The sequence below is a fragment of the Sceloporus occidentalis genome, unplaced genomic scaffold (genome assembly GCF_023333645.1).
Source record: "Sceloporus occidentalis isolate IW3139 unplaced genomic scaffold, rSceOcc1.0.p SCAF_3, whole genome shotgun sequence".
NCBI classification, from domain to species: Eukaryota; Metazoa; Chordata; class Lepidosauria; order Squamata; family Phrynosomatidae; genus Sceloporus; species Sceloporus occidentalis.
The window spans coordinates 34,193,397-34,205,705 of NW_028316983.1; the positions used below are offsets into that span (position 1 = coordinate 34,193,397).

Here is a 12,309-nt window from a genome sequence, read left to right on the forward strand (position 1 = left end):
AACAACAACTCTGGCTGAAGAGTATAATCATTATGTGTCAAATACTCAGCATGTAAGAAGCAATCAACAAAATTGTGTGTCAGCAATTTAGACAAAAGGGAAATCTCACTAAATATATATTTCTATCATAGGGCAATTCTTCATCCTTTGGACTGCTTTTTCAAAATTTGAGGTACAAAATGTACTGACTTGAACAATTAAAGTATGAAGTGAATTTGGATAATTGTGCTGGAAGAGATGTCTACACAATGAATAATAATGTATTGTGGATAATTTTTTTCTGATATTTAATTATTTATGTGGTCATGTGCTCTGCTTCAGTGTACTTTTACAACATGGGTCTCACTGCTGAAACAATTCTGCCAATCGTACTTAAGCCAAATCAGAGATACTTTTGTTACCGTTTCCCTACAAGGCACATCCAATGGTATAGAATTTCAAGGACATCTGGAGGATCTCACTTTGCCTACTCTGGTCAACAGGACAGCATGGCTGTTTTGCTTGTGGCATGTTGTTTTTGCTATTAAGGAAAAACTGGGGCTCACTTACTTGCAAAATGGCTGCTGCTTTAGTCATCCAAGAAATAATTCTAAATCTAATCTTCGGAAAATAAGACAGCAAAGCCCAAATTCACAACCAAAAAGCATTTCAGAAGGGGTCTGTAGAGGGATGAAAACAAACCAATGTTTTGTGATGAAGACAAGCCAGGTGTGAAGCAATAAGTAATAAAATGCTAATTCTAGGACCAGTGTTACCAACAAGCTAAAATGTGCAAAGCTTGCAATGTACAAGGACACATATTAATTTGTGAGTGTAGGATATACAGCCCTTGGCTTTAGTGCCTTTCACAAGTGTATCCTAAAATTATTGCTAGGAGATGGCTTTTGCCCAGAAGAAAGAGCTTTTCCATGTGCGTTGGGTTATATGCTACAGAAGACACAAAACTGTGTTTTTTGTAACATATAGTAACACTTGCAGTAATGCCATGATATGTATTCTTCCTTCTTTGACAGCAGTGGGATGGGGCAATGCATCATGCTGTACATCACAGCATGGAATAAGTATAACTCCACATTATGACAAAGGAGAACTCAACCTGGATATACCGGTTTCAGTGGCAGCCCTTCATTTTCCATAATGTGTAATATTACCTACATTTGTCAAAATTAGGTATTTTCAGGCTTAAAAATTCTGCCCACCAAATTCTTTTATTGGCCTTGGCAGGAAGAAATTCTGAGAAAAGCAAACAGTGATAAATATAAAGAGAATGATATGAAAAAACAGTAAGATAGAGATTTTTCCAAAAATGGGTAGATATTAATATTTAAGAACTATTTTAAATTATCTCATAGGTATAGTGATGCAAGATTTAAAAAAATTACACGAGTCTGCATGGTGAGAAGTTAGGCTGAGTGGAAGAAGAGTTTTCCTAACAGAGCTTTGGAGAAAACCAAAGCCATAATTTGCTGATGAAACATGATAAAATTGAATTTATGATAAAATTGAAACTGTACAAGTGCAAAGTAAAAAGACTACTGGTGAAGAATATTATACATTGACCATAAATTCTGTTTAACTGTATTTCTCCTCTAAAGAACTAAGAATATTCCACCCTTCTATGAAAGGGTGAAAGTTTGCAGACATGACCTATCCGTTTTTATACAAAGAGAAATGCAGTAAATGATGGCTCAAAATTGGCAATAATATAAATAATGTCCTAAATGTGTTTTCTCATAACAAGCTAAACCTTCAGACTGGTTGTTAAAGTGCATATATCTCCTGTGTGCAAACACCTCACGTTTGTGTAGACCAACTGGATCCTTCCACAGTCCACTAGTCTGCTTATAAAAGTGCTGGATTCCAATCACATACCTTTGATATGGTGCACCAAGCATGTGATGAGAAATTTGTGTTCCCAAAGTGCCAGTTTTGGGAAACATAGTGGCCTAAGGAAGTCTATAAATGGAAATCCTAAATCAAATGGGATTTGAAATCAAATGGATTTAATCATTTTTCACACACTAGTGGACAGCAGTTTTTAATAAGGAATTTTCCCTATGGACTTCTCTTTCCCACCTGTACTTGTTGATTTCAGTGGAACTGCAAAAGCAAAGTAAGGTACTATAAATGAATAAGCCTGGTAGAACCTGGCCTGGAATGACCAATTCAGGTTCTCCCATTTAGCAATGGTCAAAACCAAGGTTCAGTAATGGATGTAACATGCCCACTCAGCTTGGTATTTCCATCAGTGAGGAATGAATTTAGATCAGGAAATCCTGCAACACCCATGCACTTTCTCCTCCATTTCTTCCATGGGAGCTTTGAATTTTAAGAGAGGTGGATCACCGCTTGATACTGTGTAATAAACTGAAGTCCCATTGGATGTATAGGTAGGAGTCCTGGAGCTAATCAAGTGCTCTTTTGCTTCTCCCACATTTTCTGTTGTACTTCCCACATTGCTACCAAAGTGTGTACTGATGAAGGGGTGGTTGAGAAGCTTGGCTGCTGCTCGCTGCCGTTTCAGCTCAGAGAGAGTTTGGTGACTCCTTTCTTTGTAGTCACCCCAGATCTGATGAGAGTCAGAGACTGCAGGAGCATCATAGGGCAATGCTTGGCTTGCATCATTGTCCAAAGCAGAATGCATCTTCCAAATATCTCCATTGGGGACAGTGTATTGGTAAGCAGTGGAGGATAAACTGAGTCCATTTTGGAGCAGAGTGTTCGAGTCACACTGTGTACTTTTGGTTACCAACTCTGGAAGAACTGTGGACATATCTACTGTAGAGTTCTGAAACAAAAAAGTGAAGGAAGCTTTGTCTTTAATTAATTAATGTCCCACCTTTCTCCCAGTACAGGACCCAAGGAAGAATATAACCATAACTAGCCAACTTCTATTTGATCAATACTTTCCCCATATTTACTAGTTTTCATGGATCATACATTCAGGCTCAAGAGCCCCTTTCTTGCAATCTTCATCTTGCCCCTTTCAGATTTTTGGGACTACACTTTCCATTTTCCCCAGACAGAACAGCCATTGGTGATGTTGGCTGGAATAATGAAGGTTGCAGTCCAACACATTCAGAAGATATGAGGTTGGGGAAGCCTACTCTAGCATGGGTGAATCTACACAGTAGAAATAATGGCAGTTTGACACTACTTTAACTGCCATAACTCCATCCTACAGAATCCTGGGATTTTTACTTTTGTAAGGCACCAGTAGTCTTTGGAAGAGAAGGCTAAAGACCTTGTAAAATTACAGATTCCAGTGTTCCATAGGATGGATACATAGCACTCAAAGTGGTGTCAAACTGCATTATTTCTATAATGTAGATGCACCCTAAGTGAGGATAGGGCTATTTTGATGGGTTTAAAACAGTCTTAAAATGCCTTATATAGAATGAACTCATTATACAGTACTTTCTTGTGTTTAGCATAGTTTATCTAGACTAACTATGGAACATCTACCTGAGTATGACAAAGAATTATAGAAGAATACACAATGATTTGGTTGATTTGGATACTGGAATTTGTACTCTGTGGCACATTTTGTTAACATACTCCTTTAGGCTGTTATGGTTTCCTGATGTGAAATGCATTAATGATCACAGGGAAACAAAAAAGGAAATGATTACTTTGTCTCTTACTGGATCTGTGTTCTCTTGGTTGGAGCAAGACTCCCGGATGTCCCCATTATAATCGGTGGTTCTTTGCTCTTCTGAAGATTCTATTTGTTGCCAGATAATGGCTTCCTTCTCATACTCCTTTCTGTAAAGGTTTGTTCTGTCAGAAAGACTTGCCCTTCGCACCACTTTTCTGAAGAAAAGACATAAAGAGCAGGAAAGAAGAATTACTAGAAGGGCAATTAATGAAGTGGAATGGCCATTTTAATACAGCTGCCCTCTCAGCATGAAGGCCAATTGCAGAATATTTTAAGACCCTTCACAATCATTGCTATGTTGCACATAATTATCTCCAGACTTTGTTAATAAACAAAAAAAGTCACCTGTTACCCAATACAGATAAAATAAAGAACATGATGACAGCACTCTAGCTTTCAAGGGATGTTTAAATGAAACTATTCTGAGAACTGAAAATTATATATCTGAGAAACACATAAACTGCTGTTTTGTGTGGCCTGCCTATATTATGCTTATTGACTCTATCCTTTTGTTTATTAAAACAATTTCCAACTCCCAAGGATAAAACCTCAAACTGAAGACTTGGGTTCAACTTTCCACTCAGCTATAAAGTTCCTTGAGTGAATTTGAGCCAGTCTCTTTCTCAGCTGAAGTCCAAATCCAAGTCCATTTGTATTTAGTCTTAGAATTTTTCAGCCAACTTCTGTAACAGTGTAAATAAAACGCATCAATATGAAAATAAAGCTCGACTAGAGAATAGGTACCTCTTATTGTAAGATATAACTATTCATGCAGCATATCCATGTTGATTTCCGTATATGCACATAAACATGCATGCATGCATGTACATACACAGATTCTTTGGCTTCTGATCTCACCTGCATCAGCTCACATCAGGAAGAATTTTCCTGTGGCAACAAGCATTCTCCACTCAAAAATGGTTTCCTTCAGTTCTGGGGGGGGGGGGGGGGGGGGGCTCCAGGAATTGTAGTTTTGTGATACGTAGGTTGGAAGAAGACTACACTTCCCAACTCGCCAGTCAAAAGCAGACGTGGATGCTCAGTTACTTCCAGGCCTTTTTTCTCCAGTTGGGGTATTTTTCCACTTGGGAATTTAGTGAGGCTTGTGGCATGAAAATTTGTCCCTCAATCCTTCCAAAGTTGCCTCTACCTGTTCTAGCTAGTGCAGGAGAAGGATGCCTTTTGACTACCTTAACCCTGACTGATTTTGACCACCTGTTGCAGCTGTTATTTGTCATCAAGTTTACTTAAACATATGGCAACGTTATGAACAAGAAACTTCTAAGAACCCTGGTCATGAATTGCACTACTCAGGTCTTGCAAACTCATGACCATAGCTTCCTTGATTCAAATCAATCCACCTGTGCTAGTGTGGTTTCCTCTTTTCCCACTACCCTCTAAAATGCATCCCCCACTCGTTCCTGGCCCCTTCCATACTGGTCCGTTCTTTTTCCGTGGAGCCCCTGTGCAGTAAGGTTCACTATATCATGAATGATTCTGACTTGCCTTCCTACCCATTTCGAATTCCATATGCCATAATAAGGTATACAACAACCACCTTTTCCAAAATTTCCTACTCTACTATAATACAGCAATTGCTTTGTACATAAAGCAAGCATTTTTTTTAATTTCACATCTAAAACTGCTTTGTCAATCCCTTTTAAAAATATATATATGTTACTATGAGCTCCAGCAAAGGTAGAAACACATGCCAATCTAACACTCATTTTCTTTTGTTCAATGACAGTATTGTTTACCCTATATCTTCTGTTGCTCAGTTTTCTGACATAATAATAGGACACCTGTTGAAACTGATGAAAAAGACACTTCCATACAGGAAGATGGGTGTGTTTTTGAGCTAATTTCTCAAATGTGTGTGAGGTTAAAAAAAAAGGAAGACTAACATGTCTGCTGAAAGGTATCTCAAAAGACCAAAGAAAAATTGAAATGCAGTATTTAAATACAGGGTTTTTTATGACTATATCTTTTGATTAAATGTTTTTCAAATTAAATTTGTCCTTCATGCAAGCACACTGATGGAGGTACTCAAAAGCATCTTAAGTGGCACACGTGAAATAAGGACTTTGATCCTTATATATTCTAAAAGGATTTCCTGATACAGAAATATCACACAGAGGGATTACCTTTCAATACAATGTGCCAGGCAACTCACATTTACCAGCTGGCTGTCAGTACTCATTGGATTCATGAAAATGTCTGGATAAATTATTACAAGCTGGCACACTGACTGCAATAGTTCTGGTCAGAGCACATTTCTAAGGTAACATGTTGTATGACTCATACATCCATGGTGGTGAGATTGTGTGCTCCTGCAAAGCAGGATGGCAGCAGTGCTGTTAGTAGGATCTCCCTTAACAGATTGGCTTTTACTGAGGAGCCAGACTAAATGTGCCAACAACAGGCAGCAGCAGTAGAGGGGGTGACACTGGCAGAGGATCTCTCAGAGGCAATGGCAGTGGTGCCATAGCTAGTACTTTTTAGTACTTTAGTAAGGGACTCTGGCAGCTCAGTGTTTAAATGCCGGTACTGCAGCCACAACATTATGATTTTGATCCCAGAGGGCTCCAGGTTGACTCAGTGCACTTCTATGCCACTTAGCAGTGCACTTAAGCACTCCCTAAGCGGTTTACAAAGTGTAAACTAATTGCCCCCAACAATCTGGGTACTGATTTTAGCGACCTCAGAAGGATGCAAGCCTGAGTCCAGCTTGAGCCCTTTAGCTGGTATTGAACTCGCAACCTTATGGTTGGTGAGTGAGTGGCTGCAATACAGGCATTTAACCACTGTACCACCAAGGCTCCTTCAGTATAGAAATGTAAATGTTGTTGCTATGACTACAATGCAGAAGGAAGCATGGAAAATCTCTTTTGTATGCCTTTTCCCATGAAAACCCCTTGATGAGACAATACAACAGACAATGCCAGAAGATAAGACCCTGAGGTTGAATGACACTCAACTGAGCTAATGGGGTACAGCAGAGGGCAACTACAAGTAGCAGTGTAGTAAATGACACAATTGGACTCAAGGTGATAGTCAGCTTTTGACAGGTTCAGAAGTGAAAGGAAAAACCAAAGAGGCACAAAACATATCATAGGAGCATGCAACGTGAAAAGCATGAATCAGAGGAAGCTAGACGTAGTAAAACAAAAAATGGAACATATAAACATTGCAGTACATGGGGTGAATGAGCTAAAGTGCATAGGAATAGGCCTTTTTGAGTTGCATAATTACACAATGTTTTACTCAGGAAATGAAAACCTAAGAAGAAATAGGATGGCATTAATAATGAGGAGAGATGCAGGAAAAACAGTTGAAGTATATAATGGAAAGTCTGACTGAATGCTATCAATAAAACCCTTCAATATAATCATAATCCAAGTTTATGCTCCAACTACAGAGATGGAAAAAGAAATGGAAAGATCCTGTCCTGGGCCCCAGGATAAAACTGATCACACACCCAAACAGAACTTCTTGTTAATATAGTCAATTAGAATGCAAAAGTGGAAAAAAGGACAGATTCAAACATTCTAAGAAAACTCAGCCTAGGATCAAGAAATGAAGCAGTACAGTGGCTGACTGTTAATCACGAGAAATTATGGCTCACTCTTAAAGAAATGGGTGTGCAACAATATTTAATTGTCCTGATACATTTACTCAGATAACAAGGCTACCATCAGGACAGAATATGGAGAAATGGAATGGTTTCCAATTGGCAAGGGGCCCAGGCAAGGCTGGATTTTATCATCCTGTCTGTTTAACCTTTACACTGAACATGTCATATGTAAAGCAGGGTTAGACTCTAAGGAAGGAGGCAAGAAAATTGGAGAAAAGAACATCAACTATTTAAGATATGCAGATGACACCACACTACTAGCAGAAAACAGCAAAGACTTGGAATGATTACTAAGGAATGTCAAGAAAGAAAGTGCAATGGCAGGTTTACAGGTGAACATTAAGAATATGATTTACATAACTTTAAAGTAGACAGTTAAGACCCTGAAACTCTCTGTAGAGGTCAAGAAGGCTAATCTGAGACTGTTGTATTTTGGACACTATTGTGAGAAGACATGATTAACTAGAAATGTTAATCCTGGCTGGTGGCACAGTGGTTAAATGTGGGTACTCTGCCACAACATTTTGAGTTCGATCCCAGGGCTCCAAAGTTGACTTAGCCTTCCATCCTTTCGTATATCGGTAAAATAAGTACCCAGCTCAGAGGTAGGCAATCTTTTGGAGCCGGGGGCCGGGTTGCTGTCCCTCAGACAACTGGGGGGCCGAAGCCAAAAAATAAATAATTAAATATTTTTTTAAAAATTATATAAATAAATAAACCAGGACAAATGTAGGATAACATTTTCAAATGGTGGACACTTTTTTAAAAAAAGTGGAGGACACGCAAAAAAATTTGCTGATTTTTTTAAAAAATGTTAATATAAATGCATGTTTCTGAGGCATCTATAGACAATTGCCCCCCTTGCCCCTGTGCGCGAGAGGCCAAAGGCCCTGGCGGCAATCGGCGACAGGACCGGGCTGGAGCCGGTCCCAAGGCCTTGCCGGGCCGCATCCGGCCCGCAGGCTGCAGGTTGCCTACCCCTGACCCAGCTGTTGGGGGCAATTGGCTCCTATATTGTAAATGGTTTAGAGAGTGCAGAGTTCACTATTAAGCAATATAGAAATATAAATGCTATTGGTATTGTCTGTAAAGTAGAAGGCAGAGGGAAAAAAGGAAGACCACATTACAGAAGGATAGACTCAGTCAAGGAAACATGTTTCTCCACATAACAGAAGGATAGACTCAGTCAAGGAAACCATGTTCTTGAGTCTTCAAGGCCTAAGGAGGACTGTTGATTATAAGGTAATATGGAGGTCTCTCAATCATAGGGTCACCATAAGTCAAAGTGGATTTGACAGCAGTTAACACCAGCGCCACCACCAAAGCATCAGTTCCAGTGATGAAAAATAGCCACTAGATGGCCCCCATTCCATGCTAGAAAATTCTCTCTCTTCTCACAAGGCACAAAAATGGAGACTAAATGGAGAGCTTTAACCTCATATTCAGTCAAACTGGCACCTAGGCATATGGTCACTGCATTTGATCAGACTCGTCCCTTATCACTTGTGGCTTTCATTTCCATCTTCTCCCTCTCCTCCCCGTTTTAAGATTTCCCTTGTGAAGTACTTAGAACCAAGCTGTAGCACTTTGGCTTCCATCATTTCCTAAAACAATATGTACAGTAATAATGGCACATATTTAACAATCAATGATTAAGATAATGTTTACCCCAATAAACCAAGTGGTCAGATTTTAATCTGTGAGATTTCAAGTGGCAGAGCAAATTTACCATCTCAGACTCACACTGGCTGACCATGTACCGGAAGAGATCCGTCTTATACCTTCTTTGGAAGCCTTCAAGAGGGCATTGAAGACGGATCTCTTCCAGTGGGGCCTATCCAATGGATCTCCTCTAATCTGATTTTGAACATCTGAATATGATGACTCGATTCTTACGACTGTGTGCAATACTGTAACAACTCTTCCCCTTTTTCTTTTTGATTGATGTATTTTGTATTATCTATGTATTTTATGATGTTTTTACTGTTGTAATCCCGCATCGATCTGAAGGGAGAAGCGGGAGATATAAATAAAATGTATTATTATTATTATTATTATTATTACTACTACTACTATGTACAGCCAATATGGTCTATAAAAGAGAAAACCCTACTTGGACTTTACACCTGTACAACCTGGCATGATCTTGAAATGGTGTGTGTGTGTGGGGGGGGGGGGGGGATCTACTTCTTATGAGCTGGAAGATCATTAAACATACAGTCTGTGAACATTTAGAAAGCAATGCCATAATCACAAAATGTGAACATGGGTTTCTAAGAAACAAGTCATGCTAGACTAATCTGATGTCCTTTTTTGATAAAATTACCAGCTTGGTAGATGAAGGGAATGCTGTACATACAGCATAATCTTGATTTTAGTAAGGCCTTTGACAAGGTCCCCCATGATATTCTTGCAAACAAGCTAGTAAAATGTGGGCTAGACAATTTAACTGTTAGGTGTATTTGTAATTGGTGGACTGGCCGGACCCAAATGGTGCTCAACAATGGCTCCTCTTCATCCTGGAGATAAGTGACTAGTGGGGTGCCACAGGGTTCTGTCCTGGGCCCAGTGCTATTCAGCATCTTTACAAAGACTTGGAGAATACCACACAGGAGGCTTACCATGAGTAAGTCACAATGAAATCATCCAAAATTGTGAAAAAAGTGTGATTGAGGTTCACACTCCCACATGCTTCTCCCATCAGTAAATCATCTTGGAGAAGTCGGCGCTTACTCGTCCCATGAGTAAAGCATCCTTGGAGCTACCATTTGACAATGGAATCTTCCGTTATTGCCAAATGGCGGCTCTAAGGACGCCTTGCTCATGGGATGAGTGAGTGCTGACACCTCCATGATGATCTACTGACGGGAGAAGAGTGGGGGAGTGTGAACCTTGATCACGTTTTTTCCACGATTTTGGACAATTTCACATGGTAAGCCTCCTGTGTGATATTCTCCAAGTCTTTGTAAAGATGCTGAATAGCACTGGGCCCAGGACAGAGCACTGTGGCATCCCACTCTTTGGAAGGGGTGGCCTGTTTCACCCTGAAGCCTTCATGCTCAAAATAAGGCCATGAAAGTTCACAGTCAACCACAGTCAGTAAGAAAGCTGGCTAAAACTGAGGATGTATCCATACTGCAGAAATAAAGCAGATTGATACCACTTTAACTGTCGTGCTTCTGTGCTACATGATCTAGTATTTGTGGCTTGGTGAGACACCACAGCTCTCTGACAGACCAGGCTGAATACCTCACCAAACTACAAATTCCAGGATGGAGCTATGACAGTTAAAGTGGTGTCAAACTGCTTCACTTCTGCAATATGAATACATCCTGACACTACTATGGTTGGACTTGCATCCAGCTAACAGGGCATTTCCCTGTTCACTCACCCTCTGCTTCCAGTGCTTGAGGTTCTCCGGCTCAAGGAGGACTTGTGTCTCATCTGAGATTTCATGATGACATCATGTTTGTGCTTCAGTTCTAAGAGCAGAACCTTAAATTCTTCTTCTTCACAGAGGTCTAAACAAATGCAAACCAAATCCTTGAGGTGAGCCTCTCTGAGAAATTGGAGCTTCAAGGGACAAATTGGCATGATAACTAAAGTTCTGTTTACAGTTCTGCATTTATCTGCTTTTATCTGGAGTACTACAATGTCAACAACTGAGTGTTGGACTGAGGAAAAAATATTATGAGCTTCTTTAATCCATGGGTATGAACAATTACTGTGTTCAATGTAGGCATGATAAAGCTGACTGCAAACTAGTCCATCTTCAACTTAAGAAGACTGCAGGGAAAGATGCAATAAACATACTGTTCAGTAATAGGCATTTTATCATGTCTTCCCTGAAAATGTGCCAGAGTTAAAAATGGGCAGATCCATTTGTAGTTCATGTCACCTTTAGATGGAAAGGTTAGATATAAACATGTTTTGTAATTGTAAATATGTATTATATTAGTTGATTTATTCTCCTGTTTCTATATTAATTCACTGATTTTTTAAAATATCCATATGATTGAGATTACACACACACACACACAGAGTATATCAGAAAACTCTGATTTCTAAATGGATTGTGCCCTCAAAATTAGCATTTTAAAAACACATTTTGACACATTTCTCAGCTGAGAGCAGGATTCAAAAATATGAAGACATATAAAATTGAAGAGATAATTACATTCCATATGTGTAGGGCATGCTTTTCAGTGCATTACACAATAGCAGTCCCTGAGAAATGTAATCCAACAAGTTCATATTTACCAAACAGCAGAAAGGAATCGGAAGGATTATAATAACAGGCAAGCAGGGACATTGCCATCTCCTCTACAACTATTTTTAACCCCCACTTTATGAAATGGAAATATAAAACACCAAACTCTTAATGAAATATTACTTAATGAATAACCTTACAGGCAGAAACAAGACACTAGTGTGTCTTTCACTTGCAATCTCTGAAGACTTTTTGGTGATAGAAATCCTTCATTTTCTCCAAATCCCTTTTAGAGTCTCACTAAAAGTGATGAGCCTATGTAAATCCTTTCTTACATCATGCAGGGTATAAGTATTTAATAAAAAACTTTCTTGGGGAAAAAAAGCAGCTTTCCTGTGGCACGGAAGTGAGGCTATTTTGAGGGCACCAGGACAGGGCAGGGTGAAGAAATAAATCAAAAAGGGAACCAGGGTAAATTTACAGGACTGCACTGCATAAGAAAGGTGCAGTGATTCATCCAATAACATGCATCTGAGGAAGTAGACCAACTCTACGAAAGCTTATCCTACAACTTATTTTGCATAGTTAAGTCTCAAAGGAGCTACAAGATCCCACTGCATGCTAGAACGGAAATTGCAAAAGCGATTTAACTGGTTTTAATTGAGAAATTATATAATACAGTTTTTTGTTTTTGTTTTTTAACTATTGTAACTATGTATTGTTTTAAATTGATTTTATTGTAAGCTCCCCTGAGTTCTTCAGACATAAGGTGGGATATCAATATTTTTATATAAAATAATAATAAAT

The 12,309-nt window shown here is 39.1% G+C and overlaps 1 protein-coding gene across 2 annotated transcripts in view; it reads right to left on the reverse strand.

Annotated features, from left to right (window-relative positions):
• Window positions 1-1,326: 1,326 nt before the first annotated feature.
• The window catches only part of PPP1R16B (protein phosphatase 1 regulatory subunit 16B), a 166,385-nt gene continuing 155,402 nt past the window's right edge, over window positions 1,327-12,309 (reverse strand). The window contains exons 9-11 of one of the 2 annotated variants that reach the window (XM_089518527.1): window positions 10,684-10,813; window positions 3,645-3,813; window positions 1,327-2,788 (exon numbers count right to left, since the gene is read on the reverse strand). In XM_089518527.1, coding sequence (XP_089374653.1) covers window positions 2,267-2,788; window positions 3,645-3,813; window positions 10,684-10,813 — 821 coding nt within the window. In that variant the 3' untranslated portion in view covers window positions 1,327-2,266. Of the gene's footprint in view, window positions 2,789-3,632; window positions 3,814-10,683; window positions 10,814-12,309 lie in introns of both variants that reach the window. The other variant, XM_089518526.1, reaches the window with a different exon arrangement.